Source organism: Zootoca vivipara, chromosome 5, assembly GCF_963506605.1.
Source record: "Zootoca vivipara chromosome 5, rZooViv1.1, whole genome shotgun sequence".
NCBI lineage: Eukaryota > Metazoa > Chordata > Lepidosauria > Squamata > Lacertidae > Zootoca > Zootoca vivipara.
This window is the reverse complement of record NC_083280.1, coordinates 66,058,527-66,075,164: the sequence shown is the minus strand read 5'-3', so window position 1 is coordinate 66,075,164 and position 16,638 is coordinate 66,058,527. Positions and strand designations below refer to the sequence as shown.

The window sequence follows — 16,638 nt, the reverse complement described above, 5'->3', positions numbered from 1 at the left end:
CACGCTTGAGTATAATGCACGCTGCCTTGGAATAAGCCTTGCATGGGAGGACGTATTCTAAAGCCGTGCGCTATGCGTAACGCAATAAACGCATCTACCGCGGGACTCACTCAACTTTTTTTTTTTAGTTTAGGACGGCGCTGCAGGGCGGCCACAGACCCTGGCGCAAAATTACCTGCAAGTCCCAAGGAACACAATGGGACTTGCCTCTGTAAACATGCAAGGAGAAGCGGAGCTTGGGTGCGTTTATTCCGGGCACCTCTCCTGCCAGCTTTCCCAGATCCCGCAGCCTGCCTTCCCCGGTTGTTGTTTTTTTATAATTCTTTTACCCGACAGGATCTACTACGGCCGAAGACGAGGGAGACCCACCTGCCCCACGCGCCTTGTCCCACAGCACGATGCGCAGGAGGCGCTGCGGCAGCTCCCTGCGCAAAAGCGCAGCGCACAGGCTGCCCGTCAGCCCCGCGCCCACGATCAGAACCCGCGCCATGGCGGGACCGGCCGGCGGATGGGGGCGGGATCCTCCCCTTCTTCCTGGGTTGCTTGTGCAACCGGGAGGCGGAGCCGACTCGCTGCGGAGCGCCGGCAGAGGGAGATTGCGCCGCTTCCTCGCGAAGGCAGCCGCTGTTGGATAGCTTGTTCCCCGGTCTTGGTGCCACTGCGAGCGCGGAGCTTCCTCAGAGCCGGCCTTCTCGGTGGAGGAGGCAGGAAAAGGACCTTACTTAATTTCTCCAAGTTAGGAAGCGTGCATAGGAACCCTGCTTTGTGCAAAAACACACCCCGCTCCCTGTTCAGTTGGATTGCGCACCAGAACCTAATTACATACTTAATTACCGACTCGGGGCCTGCCCAAGACATTTTGGCACCTGGTGTAAACCACAAAAGAGTACCCCGTCTCCCCACAGGGGAAGAAGAGGGGAGTGAAGATCTAAATCGGGAACAAGCAGGGGAATAAAAACATTAGGATCTGCTGCCCCTGTGTATCCTGCCGCCTGAGGTCACCTTGCCTCTCCTTGCCTTATGGGTGGGGGTCCTGGACAGCCTTGCCTGACTGGAAAGGGAACGAAGAAATGTAATGAAAGATGCATGTGATTTAAAAAACATCTTCATATGTGACACATCTCAATATTAAGAATATTTCACAATACTCAATATAACATACATTAAAATGTTCCAAGGAAAGTTCACAGCTCAGATGCATTAAGCATGGTCCTTGCTTTGAGATGAGCAAATCACAGTTTGCAGCAGTGCACACGGCAGCTCAGCCACAGCTTACGTTTTCAAATCGGATGGAAGCTGGTTTGAGGGAAAGTGCGTTGAAACATTAGGCTAGTATTTCTCAAGAAAGTAATAGAATACATATGGATTGTGGCCAATGTTAGGTGTAAAGGTAAAGGCAAAGGTACCCCTTACCATTAGGTCCAGTCGCGGTCGACTGGGTTTGCGGCGCTCATCTCGGTTTACTGGCCAAGGGAGCCGGCGTTTGTCCGCAGACAGCTTCCGGGTCAGGTGGCCAGCATGACAAAGCCGCTTCTGGCGAATCAGAGCAGGGCACGGAAACACCGTTTACCTTCCCGTCGGAGCGGTACCTATTTATCTACTTGCACTTGATGTGCTTTTCAACTGCTAGGTTGGCAGGAGCAGGGACCGAACAATGGGAGCTCACCCCGTCGCGGGGATTCGAACCGCCGACCTTCTGATCGGCAAGCTCTAGGCTCTGTGGTTTAGACCACAGTGTCATCCACGTCCCTAATGTTAGGTGTACTTAGCTTGAAATACCAGTGGGGGGAGTGCCATGGATCTGGAGTACATTTCAATGTGCGTACAGCCTAGTTTTCATCATATGGTGAAGACAGGACCAGTGCTATAATTTGGCAAGCTAGGCAGTTGCCGAGGGCAGAGACCTCAGAGAGGCACTGCTTTATACAGATTAGTTTTTGTTATATCTGATAAATTTCTGAAAATATTTTCCTTTTATTTTATATGAGATTGAATCCTGACAAGACAGAAGTACTGTTTGTGGGGGACAGGAGGCGGGCGGGTGTGGAGGACTCCCTGGTCCTGAATGGGATAACTGTGCCCCTGAAAGACCAGGTGCGCAGCCTGGGAGTCATTTTAGACTCACAGCTGTCCATGGAGGCACAGGTCAATTCTGTGTCCAGGGCAGCTGTTTATCAGCTCCATCTGGTACACAGGCTGAGTCCCTACCTGCCCGCTGACTGTCTCTCCAGAGTGGTGCATGCTCTAGTTATCTCTCGCTTGGACTACTGCAATGCGCTCTACGTGGGGCTACCTTTGAAGGTGACCCGGAAACTACAACTAACCCAGAATGCAGCAGCTAGACTGGTGACTGGGAGCGGCCGCCGAGACCACATAACACCGGTCCTGAAAGACCTACATTGGCTCCCAGTACGTTTCCGAGCACAATTCAAAGTGTTGGTGCTGACTTTTAAAGCCCTAAACGGCCTCGGTCCAGTATACCTGAAGGAGCGTCTCCACCCCCATCGTTCTGCCCAGACACTGAGGTCCAGCACCGAGGGCCTTCTGGCGGTTCCCTCGCTACGAGAAGCCAAGTTACAGGGAACCAGGCAGAGGGCCTTCTCAGTAGTGGCACCCACCCTGTGGAATGCCCTCCCACTAGAGGTCAAAGAGAACAACAATTACCAGACCTTTAGAAGGCATCTCAAGGCAGCCCTGTTTAGGGAAGCTTTTAATGTTTGATTGATTTCTGTATTTTACTGTTTTGTTGGAAGCCGCCCAGAGTGGCTGGGGGAACCCAGCCAGATGGGCGGGGTATAAATAATAAATTATTGTTATTATTATTATTATTATTATTATTATTATTATTATTATTATTATATATTTTGGATAATTTTATCATTTTTGAAGTAATTTATACATTAGAATTTTTGCAAAAGAAACTTATTTGGCTTGGCAGCCATAACAACTGAACATGTCAAAGCACCAGCACTTTGACCTGAAGGAACTAGTGACAGCATTTGCAAAGGAAAATGCATGCAAAGCGAGATTTTGATGTGGCTGAAAATGAGAACAGCTTGGGGTAAAGATGAAGCTCGCTCTTTCCTCTGGCCTTGTGACACCCGATTTCTCTGATTCGTTTTTTTAAGCACACCACAATATTACACAGGGCAGGGATTTGGAAACTGTGGCCTTGCAGATGTTGAACTCCGTACTCGCACCAGCTCCAGCCAGCAAGGGCCGTGGTCAGAGATTATGAGATTTGTAGTCTAGCAACATCTGGAGGGCCACAGGTTCCCTATTCCTGATATAAGAAGAATGTGTGGGATCAGACCAAAGGCCCATCTAATCCAGTATCCTGGCAGCCAACCTATGGCAGCCTGTGGGAAACCCTCAAGATGTGGGCTTAATGTGTAGTGTAAAATATTTCCCAAGTCTGTTTTAATGCTCTGTGGATGACTGCATACAAGACTAAACATCTATACCTGCATTTGTCCTGGAAGGCAACACTTTGTGCTTGGTAATTTTTAAATTCAGCAATGGTTTATAATAAAAAGTAGGAAGAACTGAGTGACTGAGTTTCCACTTGTGACTCCTAAACACAAGTATTTGGAGGCCTACAGGGCTTTATACTTCAGAAACCATTTGAAAGCTCCTAAAGAATCTGCTTAGCTATCAGTATTATGTGCACCAAAGTAACTGGTATCAAATAATAGTTACCTGGTTTCTGTTTGTAAGCAAATATTTTTTCAGTGCATTTTTTAAAACTACAATTGCTGTAAACTGTTCCGATTTAAAAATAAACAAATTAGCGGTATATAAATATTTCTTAGAAAACAAATAAGTAAATACTGTAGCAAGTTTGAAACTGTGGCGTGGAGCAGCTGCAGCTTTCAAAGGCTGTTGAAGGCAGCTTATTAAGTACTGAAATCGCTTGCTTTTGTTTGTGCAGAAATAAATGTCAACCCCATTTCCTTTTCAAAAATGTGTAGATATGCATGCTGGATGTGCAGTAGAAATCCAAAACGTACTTCCTTAGAAACAGGTGAGTGATTATGGATCAAGCTGGCACCCTTTGATTGGGCTAGGGGATGGGAAGGAAGTTCGATGCAGTTCACATTTAAGGATGAAACTGCCCTATTTTAACTTTCCCAAACAATGTGCAGACACAGCCATCCTGGGAAATTCAAACTTCTCCGAGCTTCGCTGTGCAGTTCTCCAGCCAAACCATATGTATAGAAATGCACAGCAGGGTAAAATGTGCACATATGCCTATATTAGTGAAAATAACATACAAAATGCATTATATTAGGGGAAACCACTTTGAAGAAGAAGCAGCATGAGTAATGATGATGGTGATGTACCCTACCCATCTGATTGGGTTGCCCCACCCACTCTGGGAGGCTATTTGTATCTATATTTGGGGGAAGTGCATAGAAAAACGGGTATATTAGGAGAGTTGCGCACCAAAATGCAGGTGAGCATTTGTGAGGACTTTAATTCTCTCTGTCCTACCTTGTAAACTGGTATGCTAATATAGGGAACTCAATTTAAGATTATAAAAATTAGAAACGGAGAAATTGAAATTGATACATCACCCATCCCTTGTTGAAGAGTTTAGATTGTGCTTAACACTGAATTCAGAAGGACTTGAAAGTGGTTAACTTGGGATATGTATCCAATTCCTTTTTTATTATTAGAACTATGCATTGGTTTGTGAATTTGTACAGTCATACCTCGGTTTAAGTACGCTTCGGTTTGAGTACTTTCAGTTTAAGTACTCCGCGGACCCGTCTGGAACGGAATAATCCACTTTCCATTACTTTCAGTGGGAAAGTTCGCTTCAGGTTAAGCACGCTTCAGGTTAAGTACGGATTTCCAGAACCAATTACACCCATACTTCGGGTTAAGTACGCTTCAGGTTGAGTACTCTGCAGACACGTCTGGAACGGATTAATCCACTTTCCATTACTTTCAATGAGAAAGTTTGCTTCAGGTTAAGTATGCTTCAGTTTAAGTACTACGCAGACCGTCTGGAATGGATTAATCCACTTTCCATTACTTTCAATGGGAAAGTTCGCTTCAGGTTAAGTACACTTCAGGTTAAGTACAGACTTCCAGAACCAATTGTGTACCACTGTATGTATCTATCAGAAGGTTGGCGGTTCGAATCCCTGCAACAGGGTGAGCTCAATGGGAAGTTATTTTTTCCTATTGCTGGCACATAAGGTCTGATCTGGTTTGCTGCTGTGTAGGGGGGTGGCACTGTGGGTTAAACCACAGAGCCTAGGGCTTGCCGATCAGAAGGTCGGCGGTTCAAATCCCCACAACGGGGTGAGCTCCCGTTGCTCGGTCCCTGCTCCGGCCAACCTAACAGTTCGAAAGCACGTCAAAGTGCAAGTAGATAAATAGGTACAGCTACAGCGGGAAGGTAAACAGCATTTCCGTGTGCTGCTCTGGTTCACCAGAAGCGGCTTTGTCATGCTGGCCACATGACCTGGAAGCTATACGCCGGCTCCCTTGGCCAATAACGTGAGATGACCCCAGAGTCGGTCACGACTGGACCTAATGGTCAAGGGTCCCTTTACCTTTTTATTGTTAATGAGAAATATTTGTCTCTGTGTGAACTGGTACTATGTACGGCCAGAAGAGGGCAGGCTTATCCTTTGGAATTGCTCTTCACAGTTGCAGCAGCAAATTAGTCGATGCAGTTTAGCTACATCTCCGTACAGACGAAAGTGCTAAGTAACATATATTTATTCTCTCTCGCTCTTGCTCTCTCTGTGTGTTTTCTATTCTTTAGTGATCTAGCGTATTGATTGTAGAAGTGTATTGATGGCTTTAGAAGCGTATTGATTGTAGAAGTTAGGCCCTGTGACACTTGCACACACTTTTCTTATGCTGTCTCTTTAATCACAAGCAACAAATTCCTGGCTTGCAGAATTGGGAAAGTGAAACAACTAGGCAAGTGTAGAATACGAAACCCAGACTCGCATTGAGGAAGCCAGGGCACTTAAATAAATTTTGGTAAGGTAGACACAGTGGCCTAAAATATCAAGCCTGATATAAAAGAAAAACTGAACCTGGCCCTTGGTTCTGGCCCAAGTATTAAATGTATATAAAAGCATTGTGATACTAGCAATTTTCCAAGCGGCAGACCAACTGTGTGTTACAAAGATGTCTACAAGCTTGACACGAAGGCTAGCAGAATCTACCCCACCATGTAAGATTCCCATGCAGACAACCGCAGTGCCTGGAGACAGTCAGGTCGTGTATACATGGCAGTGACCAGAAGTGGAACGACTGCTGGAGGAGTGCAAATAAATGCCATAGGGCATCCGAAGCACCACAACCAGATGCCTTCATTTGCCCCAGCTGCAACAAAACATGTCTCTCCAATATGTCCATCTCTACAGCCACAGCAGACGCTGCAACCATCCAACAGTTTGACTTCACCCCCAGAGGCGCTCCCCTCCATTGTCGCCTGAGACAGACAACAACATATCTTACAGACAGCCAGAGGAGGTTTGTGTTGAGACATTCACCGAAACTGGGAAGCCAACAGCCCCCCTTATTTCCCTCCAGGAGCCGGCGTCAACCATTATTGTGTGTTAGCAGACAGCCATTCTACAGATGAAAACGACAACAAAAGTACCGTATTATTATTATTATTATTATTATTATTATTATTATTATTATTACTATTATTATTATTAAAATTTACATTTCTGCTTCTTAATTTTTAAGTTTGATAGCACAGATTTTTTTGAAGCAGGAAATTTGAATTTTAATAGCACAGATTTTTTGAAGCAGGAAATTTAGATATTCTGAAGTATATACTATATCAGACAGCAGAAAACAGGTCTTTGCTAGGGATCAGCTTCTTTTCTGTGATCTTAACAATGGGTAAATATACCTGCAATTATTTCTAAGATCACTTATAAAAAGGGCATTCATGAATTGTATCTTCTATTGACACAACCACAAGCTCTGTCCTTCTTAGGAATTCCTTTGTTCCAGCCCATTCAATCTGCTAGTGGAAGGACATTTAATCTTGCCTATGTGAAGGCTACCCCCATTTTGACATTTGGTAGGTGTGGGCATTAAGGGACCCAGGTGGCGCTGTGGTTAAACCACTGAGCCTAGGGCTTGCTGATCAGAAGGTCGGTGGTTCGAATCCCGGTGACAGGGTGAGCTCCCGTTGCTCGGTCCCAGCTCCTGCCAACCTAGCAGTTCAAAAGCACGTCAAAATGCAAGTAGATAAATAGGAACCGCTACAGCGGGAAGGTAAACAGTGTTTCCATGTGCTGCTCTGGTTTGCCAGAAGCGGCTTTGTCATGCTGGCCACATGACCTGGAAGCTATACACCGGCTCCCTCGGCCAATAAAGCGAGATGAGCGCGCAACCCCAGAGTCGGTCACGACTGGACCTAATGGTCAGGGGTCCTTTTACCTTTACCTTTTTAGGTGTGGGCATTAAAAACTGACTTAGCTGAGTTTGCTTAGGTTCTGGCTGAACCTTTGCTTCTTCTTTCTCCCCCCCCCTTTTTTTAAAAAGTGCTTTGTACATGGTGCAAAGGTAATAGTCCAATGCTATGTCTGATGTGGCAGTCAGTTGTAGGGGTGCAACTTGGCAGTGCACTGAATGCTAGTGCCTGGGCTAGGCAGATGTCTGACCTTACTGGCACATCCTTATCCCACCAGTTGCCCACAGGTAAGAACAGGGGGAAACCCTCGCAGAGTTTCCCCATTCCACTGAAAGATCACCACAAGGCTGTGCTTTTGAAACAGCATGATTTACAGATTTCTTCATTCTCTTATTTATACAAACCCTGCTTTTTTAAGATTAGCTTTAAGATTAATGTTAACCCTCAAATTAACTTTAAGATTAACATTAACCTTGTTTGACAAAAGCTTTCTAAATAGCCTTTGGAAGCCAACAATTAATTGGCTGTCCAAACTTAATTTGCCTAGCTGTTTCACAATAGCTTAGGAAAGCACGCAAGTGCTCTGATTTATGAGCTAACCTTTTCATGAAGGTTAACTGGGACCCTGTAAAGATGTTAGCTAGATGTATCATTTTTTAAAAGTGTACATAAATATTTTTGGGGAGGAGGAAAGGGGGATGTGAGCAGAACCGACTCAAGTGGTTTCTTAAACTGTAAGAAGATCTTATCTCAAGTGGCTTGTTGTCTTTTGATAGCCAAGACAGTGTCACAGTTATTTACGTGACCCCTGCATTTTTCTCCCCTCCCTACTCCCTGAGCTCCGCAGTTTATATATTGGAAAGGCTCAGTCAACAAGAGACACAGTTTATTCTAAACGGTATGTAGTGAGAGAACTGTGGCTGCTTTTTACCATCTTAAATGTTTTAGCTCTGCCCTTCATTAGGTTTACTTGTGTTTTCTGACTTTTGCAGGTGCTGCTGTTTTTTTTGCAGTCGAACCATTTCAAAGCATCAGATCTTCAGAGGTAAGGTTCTCAGAACTGTCCAGGGTGCGTATAAGTGTGTATACGGTTAGATCTAAGGTGTTTTTAATACTAGATGTATCTTTCACCCACAAGGTATACAGCACATGGATTCTGCTGATATAGGTGTAGAAGAAGATGTCCTCTCACTACACAGAGAGGGGTAGATTGACAGAAAACTGATGGTCGCTGCCTAGTGCAGAAGAGAGACCTTTGATATATAATGTGGAAAATGTATATGGATGGAGAAAACTTGAGTTGCAGCAGTAGCCATGTTTCACACAAGGGCCAAATGACATAGTACGTTTAGCTCCATATCTGTGCCTCTAAATGCAGGGCTGGTTTGTTTTCCATAGATTGTCAGCATAGGGACCCTGATGCAGATAGGGACCCTAGCATGGTGTTAGGGTGACTTTAACCTACCTGCTGCAGTCCTGGTTTGACCACCCAACCGACCCCTCAGTGCCTGCAATCTGCATTGAGGAAAATAACCCTCTTATTTTCACATCAATGGGAACTTACCGTATTTTTTCCTATTGCTGGCACATAAGGTCTGATCTGGTTTGCTGCTGTGTAGGGGGGTGGCACTGTGGGACGTGGGTGGCGCTGTGGGTTAAACCACAGAGCCTAGGGCTTGCCGATCAGAAGGTCGGCGGTTCGAATCCCCACGATGGGGTGAGCTCCCGTTGCTCAGTCCCTGCTCCGGCCAACCTAGCAGTTCAAAAGCACGTCAAAGTGCAAGTAGATAAATAGGAACCGCTACAGCGGGAAGGTAAACAGCGTTTCCATGTGCTGCTCTGGTTTGCTAGAAGTGGCTTTGTCATGCTGGCCACATGACCTGGAAGCTGTACACCAGCTCCCTCGGCCAATAACGTGAGATGAGCGCGCAACCCCAGAGTCGGTCACGACTGGACCTAATGGTCAGGGGTCCCTTCACCTTTTTTTAGGGGGGGAAGGGCTGAAACCTAAAGGCACAGATATGCAGCTAATGTAACATGTTACTTGACGGGAAGCACTTTATTTTTGTTATTGCAGAAGGGGACCTTTATATGTGGCCAACATTGCAATGCTTCTTATCTGCTGAGTGCTGATTTCTGTCTACGACGGTGCTCCGACAAGCAGTTAATTCACTTCTTTCTTTGAAAACACTGTCGACTTACCTGAAGTGCAATGACCCGATGAAAGATGCCGTGCTAATCATTTTAGAAGCCCTGAGTACGAATAACATTGACGAATGCGAAGTTAGCTCAAACTCATCAAATTTGGGTGTGCTAATTAAGATCCATTCCCAACAGGCAAACAGATGATGTCGTGGGCTTCCATTCTCATCTGCTTGGTTTATGGCTCTGCGTTAGCTCATGGACTTATTGGGGATAGATCGGTTGATCATGAAGCCACCTTAAATGCGGTAAGTTAACGTAAAGCGGGGAATGTTCCCCAAGACACAGAATGAGAAAAGCCCATTAGGGGTTCAGTTAAATGGGTTCAGCCCACAAAATGTGTGACCTGTTCTCTGCCAAACATCATTTGATACTGATTGAGCTTGGATCTACTCCAGGGGACACACTAGCTGGAAAGCTTCCAGGGGCCACAATGATTATTAATCGTTGGAAAAAGAGAAGCATCCCTAAAAAGAAACGTTATGAGGGATGGGTGAGGGCCAGATTCTCACTACCATTGTTCTATACAAAGAGGATGAGGAAGATTCTTTTCTTCCCCGCTCCCCATACATGGTATGCTCCTTTCCTGCCTCACACAACGTTGTCAAAGATGTGAGAGGAAGTGAAAAAGAAGGGAGTTCATGGGCAAAGGCGTGCTCTCGTTCACATGGCTGTGTCTGGATTTTACTACCCCTCCAGTCCCTCTGAGCTGTGACAGAATATATTTACAATACTTACTTGTTCTAGCAGAGCCTTTTAAAGCTTCTCAAACTGATTTTAAAATATTGTGTGGGTCCCTGTAGAAAGAGCTCATCCAGTATTGGGAATACCCTGCTGAGGAACATGACGTCACGACAGATGATGGCTATATACTTACCGTCTTCAGAATCCCACATGGCAGAGCTGACAGCCCGGACCCAAGCGCGGGTTTGTACTATAAATTCTTATTTGCTTGATTTCCATTAAGACTTAACAATGCTTAAGAATTAGTACGCTTTTAAGGAGGGAATCATTTTCCCCCTCCCTTCAATCTGTGTATAAATATCTTGTTTGCCTTCTGAATTTTAAAATGGCTCAACCTTCCTCTGCTCCCCACTCCAACTCATCTGACCCTTCTCTGTGCATGTCTGGGGCACTGAAAGTGGGGTTAGAAATTAGAGCGGCACCACTGCTACTGGGGGCAGGTTAGCTCAGGTAGAGCATGTCAAACTATTTGCAGCCAGTAGTTACAATAGACATGCAGACTTTTCTGGGTATGTATTTAGCAATAGATCCACAATCTAATCTAGCAGCAAATGATATATTACAGGACAAAAGTTACTGTTGAGTGGTGATGTAAAAAATAATCAGTTTCGATTATGACCTGCATTCATTGCATTCAGCACTGTTTCCATTCTGCAGTTCAGCTTCTGACAAAACTAAGTTATTCCTCTCACAGTCTTCTGGCAGAATTTTACATAATTACAGAGGTAATCATTTTATTGTTATGTTATTCCACACCATATATTTAAATGCAAGTCGTGTGTGTGTTTGTGTGTGTGTGTGTGTGTGTGTGTGTGTGGTAATCAATTACAAAACCTTTTTGGACTAAAAACAACAGCAAATACCAATTGTATTTGCTGGATTGATTTCTGCTCTGGACATGGGACTAAGAAGTGTACACCAAGAATTTCTGCTTCCGTTTCCTATAGAATCCTCCGACATCCTTGTCTTTGAGCTCGCCAAAGTTCAAAGATAATGATGGGAGGGCAGAAAGTGTGTGGGAGAGGAGGGGGCTCCAAGAGGACTGGCTCCTTGCGAGGTCCCTGCCTGACGTGACACCATGTCCGAGGAGAAGCCCAAGAAAGGAGTAAAAAACAGAGAATGATCATATCAATTTAAAAGTAAAACAAAACGGCACACACCACTAGGTAAGCTTATGAAGGCCTATTGTAAGAGACAGGGTTTGTCAATGAGACAGATTAGTCAGACTTGATGAAACCAATTAATGAAACAGACACACCTGCACAGTTGGAAATGGATAATGAGGATACTATCGATGCGTTTCAACAGTAGACGGGTGGCATGTGCTAAATATCCTGTCCTTTTAGGAAGAGGCATGTAAAATTTCAACTCACTTTAGCATCTGTCCTTGGGTGTGCTATTAAATAGTAAACAAATGAACTTGCCAATCATACAGGAATCTTCTCATGTTCTGAAGACATTTATCCAAATTCTTTCCCTGTCCCTGATATATTGCATGTTCAAGTTGAAGCTGCACCTGTGGAAAATTACTGCATCATACAAATGGGCCCAGTCAAAGCATCCCCCAGATTGTTCAGCACCCCCCTCTTTTCATTTCTTTCAGGGCCAAGGCCAGTAGTATTTCTGCAGCATGGCTTGCTTGTAGACGCTGCGAACTGGTTCCAAAATCTTCCTCATAACAGCCTGGCTTTCATGCTAGCTGATGCTGGCTATGATGTTTGGCTAGGAAACAGCCGAGGGAACAACTGGTCCAGAAGACATCACATTCTCTCACCCAGATCACCGAAGTTCTGGGAATTCAGGTAGCCTGATTGTCTGGCGGCAGCATTCCTGTCCCAGCTATAAAGCTCTCATTAAAGGCAGCCCCACATTGGAGAATGCATTGATCATGTCAGCATCTATTGTGCTGAAAAAATTATAATGTTAGGCCCTCTTTTCTCAGTAACCTCAGAGTATCTGCAGTTACTGAGCACAGCACAAATGGGAAGATAGTAGTCCTGACATAACTGTCTGGAATTAAAAGAGTCTGGAAGGTCCTTTGTTATCCCCATGAAGCCAGCCTAACGTGGATAGTATTTTTTCCCTCCAGCTTTGATCAGATGGCAAAATATGACCTTCCAGCAGCTATAGATTATGTTCTGCAGAAAACTGGGCAGGAACAACTGTTTTACATTGGCCATTCACAAGGAACCACCATGGGTAAGTTCAAAAGCATGAAACTTATTTCCAAATGGGCAAGCCTAGAATTGCAACCTATTTAAAGATGCCTATTTACAGTCACTCTGCACATCCACATGCAGTGAAATATGAAGTTATAGATGACAATTTTGCTAAACTTGTTTGCTTGTAGTTGTGCGGTGGGTGGGGTGTGGGGTCCTGGCTTTGCTTTGTCCCTAGATGCTAAAATGTCAACAAACCAGTTCTTCAAGTTTACCATTAACCCCTACCCCCCACGTATTTCCTTTCTTTGATGACAAAACCTGTTCCTCTCTCCTCTTTCTTCCCCACAGCTTTTATAGCTTTTTCTACCAATCCTAAACTGGCTGCAAAAATCAAGCTGTACATTGCCTTGGGTCCTGTTGCCACAGTTAAACATGCTAGAACTCCTCTGGCAAAGCTCTCGCTGCTTCATGAAGTGCAAATCAAGGTATGCAGTTCTTGTGAGTGTTCACTATACAGATCCAGAGCGGAATACCCTGTAGTGGTAAACAATTTGGTGCTGCTGCGGCCTAAGAACCACAAGAGCAACTCCTTTAGCACTGTGTGATGCCTGACAGGCCGGGCATCAACACCTGACGTGGGTTGGGCAAGCATTGGAGCTGACGCCAGCCTCTTTTTCCCTCTGTGGCCTGGCGCTGTGAAGTGAAGCATGGCGGCAGTCATAGTATCGGGTGGCTAGAGCTGCAGTGCCTTCACCGCAGCTGCCCATTTCCTCGGCTGCCTGCTACTGCCAACACCCATCCCTCGGTAAGCTTTCCACAACCGGGAAGCTGTGGAAGGGGACCACCAGAGGGCACTTTGGCAAGGCCCTTATCAAACCTTGCAGTGGCCCTATGAAAAAAGTACATCAGTGGACAACTTTGCCATGTAAACTAGGCAGACCGCTGGTTTAACTCAGCGCTGGCTATAAGTTTTTGACTTGAGGGCCACATTTACTCATGGCCAAGCCTCCGTGGGGGTGGGGCATGCCAACAGGGGTTGTGGACAGCAGTGGGTGTGGCCACCTCACACTCTTGCTCACACACTTATCACATGCACACACAGGATACACAGTGCAGGTCAGCTGAGAAGGAGGAAGATTGCTTCCTTGCACTCCAGCAAATGATCTATCTGCTGAGCAGGGAGGGGATTATTTACATCTCCCTTGGGGTGCATTCTGTCTGCTTTACATCCTGCCCCCCCTTGCTCCTGCCACTCTTGGTCTTTACCTTTTCAGGACTTTAGGATTGTCCTTCATATATGATGTACGATTACTTTAGATTTTACCGCATTACACTGGATGTTGTTTTAATATTGTACAAATGTTTGCATTTTCATTTGCACTGGGATCCATGTGCAGATGCCTTTACAAAATTTTAATAAATCAGTAGATAATATAGTCGATTATAAGGGCCAGGGGCGTAGGAAGATAGGGGCGGTGGGGGTGGTGCGCCCCGAGTGACGCGATCCCAGGGGCGCCATCGCTGCTGCCCGCCCCACCCCAAAACATGCGCCCTGCCCCTGTGCGCGGCACCCCGCCCCAGAATGCGTGCCATGTCATTGCACATGGCGCCCCACCCCAAAACGTGTGCCACGTCATTGTGCATGGTGTGCCCTGCCCCCAGAATGCGCGCCACGTCACTGGGGGCAGTGTGCCTGCTCTCCACCCCCGGTGGCAGAGTGTGAAGCTCCACCGCCGATAAGGGCTCTCTTAAGGCCCACATTTCATTGCATTCCAATACTGTAGTACTTAAACTAGAGACATTTGCCATGCAGAGCGGTGTCCGTGCCTGTCCTGTCTTAAGTGCTTACAATTTGGGAGTTTTTAGATCACATTATCACTCTACAGAACTGGAATAATGAGGATTCCATATCCTTAACACGAGTGTCACTTTGAAATTTTGCAGGCCATGTTTGGAATGAAAGAATTTTTACCAAAAACTTTTTTTGGTTCTTCGATTGCTGCTGAATTTTGCAGCCGAAACTTATTGGCCCCCATTTGTGGCAACCTCCTGTTCATATTGTGTGGATTTAATGAGAAGAACCTAAACCTGGTGAGTAGAATTTTTTTAATATATGCTTTGCTGCATTCCCAATACCATTTGTTCTGTCTACTTTCTCCTCCTGAATCACATGTATTAGGAAAAGCAATGGCCACACTCAAGCATGGACCACTTAAGGACCAGGGAAGGAGCCTGAACATAGATGGTGCCTGGCTTGGATAAACAGAGACACATTATCTGTCTGGTTCTGTCTAAACCAGGGACTTCCGGTCATCCAGATATTGGACTACAATTCCCATGATTCCTGACCTTTGAACACACTGTCTGAGGCTGATGGGAGTCCAACAATGTCCACTAGGTTCCCCATACACTGGTCTAAGCAGTAGAGGCAAGAAGGGAACAAACTGCGACCATACACAAAAATTCAGCTGTCGCCAGGCCACAGTTCTATACTTCACTGCATGCACATTTAGCTAATCCTATAAATATTGTTATTCTGAATCACATGTTTAATCTTTTCTATACCTCGCTGGGTTTGTGAAAAAGAAGCTATTTTATCTTTCAGAGCCGAGTAGATGTGTATGCAGCCCAAGCCCCGTCTGGAACATCTGTGCAGAATATGATCCATTGGAAGCAGGTATGAGCCACCGGAAATATTAACCTCCCCCTCTCCCATTGTTCCTTTTCCTGACACGTGTGTACATTTGAGATTCTTTTCTATCTGCAGAGCGTCCTTAGTGGTAAACTCCAAGCTTATGATTATGGATTGTTTGACAACCTAGCTCGTTATAACAAGGTAAAGCCTTTTCCAAGTTTTTTTAGATTTTGTTCTAAAATGAAAAAAATAATAATACCAAAAGTTTGCAAATGCCCTTACTATCTCCACCACCCTTAAAGCATTGAATACCATGCTGTATTTATTCTAAAAAGCAACTGACAGGTGACAGTGAGGCAGGGGTGAGACGGCAAAAGAAAGAAAGTAGGTTGTGCAAGAGAGTAAGCCGGCTTACACTGCCTGATGAAGCCAGGTTCAGTGATTAAAACATTGCAGTGATTAAAATTAATTAAAAAATAATAATGTTCTGTACCTTTTACTAAACAACAATAGCATAACAAGCTAGTTAAAAAATGCTACAGGTTCTTAAACTCTTTTTTGTTTATTGTTATTTTAACTTTGCAGAAGTATTACCGTAGATTATTGTTGTTAACTCTTCTTATTGATTTTTTTAAAAAATTCCTTTTGTAAACCATATTTAGGGTTCTTCTTATTTAACAGTGCATACTTTTAATGAAATATTTATTTACATTTCTTCCCCCTACCCTTACACATAAAAAATGGACAAAACTTTGCTAAAATCTTATTCTGTTTCATTTGAGCTCATTTTCTCTTTCAATCTTTTTTAAAGGTTCAACCTCCTGAATACAATATAAGGGATATGAATGTAACAACAATAGTCTGGAGCGGTGGAAACGATTGGCTTTCTGGCCCTGAGGATGTCGATGTGTTAATCCCCAAGATCAAAAACCTCCTTTACCACAAATCTATTCCTGAGTGGAATCATCTGGATTTTGTGTATGGTCTTGATGCTGCCGATCGAATGTATTATAAAATCATTGAGAATTTAAAAGAGAACCTTTAAGGAAACGTGTCTCTTGAAATAGAAACAAAGTCCCTTTGCTTTCCTGATTGTCTGATTTTTTAAAATAAAAAATAAACTAATACTTTATAAAACTTTCTCATAGTATTACTGTACCCAGTACATTTCACCCCACCTCAGATTTAAATGCACATCAGTCAAATTGGATTTGATAAATATATTGCCAAATTTATACATCACCCAGGACATTTCTGATTATTATTATTATTATTATTATTATTATTATTATTATTTTATTTATTGAATTTATATATAGCCAAGGGTCACAGAATAAAATCAAGATATAAAACCACATAATAACTAATAAAAATAAAAACAAGAACCCAATAGCCCCCCCCAATAACCACACAATTTAAAAGAGCATAGGATGTAAATCACGTCAACCAAAGGCCTGGTTAAAAAGGAACGTTTTTGCCTGGTGCCTAAA

General features: G+C 44.4%; 2 protein-coding genes and 1 pseudogene across 5 annotated transcripts in view; 2 read left to right on the top strand and 1 right to left on the bottom strand.

Annotated features, from left to right (window-relative positions):
• RNLS (renalase, FAD dependent amine oxidase) overlaps nt 1–534 on the bottom strand; it is a 119,072-nt gene extending 118,538 nt beyond the window's left edge. Inside the window, exon 1 of one of the 4 annotated variants that reach the window (XM_035138364.2) lies at nt 370–534. In XM_035138364.2, coding sequence (XP_034994255.2) covers nt 370–490 — 121 coding nt within the window. In that variant the 5' untranslated portion in view covers nt 491–534. The remainder of the gene's footprint in view (nt 1–369) is intronic. The other 3 variants (XM_035138366.2, XM_035138362.2, XM_035138363.2) reach the window with 3 other exon arrangements.
• Nucleotides 535–7,597: 7,063 nt separating this feature from the next.
• Nucleotides 7,598–16,273, top strand: LOC118096473 (lysosomal acid lipase/cholesteryl ester hydrolase-like). Its single transcript, XM_035138353.2, has 11 exons — nt 7,598–7,692; nt 8,398–8,450; nt 9,743–9,855; nt 10,411–10,534; nt 11,955–12,153; nt 12,441–12,550; nt 12,862–12,998; nt 14,458–14,604; nt 15,119–15,190; nt 15,281–15,349; nt 15,960–16,273. The coding sequence occupies exons 3-11, from the start codon at nt 9,751–9,753 to the stop codon at nt 16,191–16,193; spliced, it is 1,197 nt and encodes a 398-aa protein (XP_034994244.1). The 5' UTR covers nt 7,598–7,692; nt 8,398–8,450; nt 9,743–9,750; the 3' UTR covers nt 16,194–16,273.
• Nucleotides 10,554–11,697, top strand: LOC118096474 (small ubiquitin-related modifier 3-like; annotated as a pseudogene).
• Nucleotides 16,274–16,638: the final 365 nt, after the last annotated feature.

Coding starts and splice junctions, on each gene's coding strand:
- LOC118096473 (XM_035138353.2), top strand. CDS start 9,751: ATGATGTCGTGGGCTTCCATTCTCATCTGCTTGGTTTATGGCTCTGCG. Junction 10,535..11,954: donor CAGCCCGGACCCAAGCGCGG/GTTTGTACTATA, acceptor CATTTCTTTCAG/GGCCAAGGCCAGTAGTATTT. Junction 15,350..15,959: donor ACCTAGCTCGTTATAACAAG/GTAAAGCCTTTT, acceptor TCTTTTTTAAAG/GTTCAACCTCCTGAATACAA.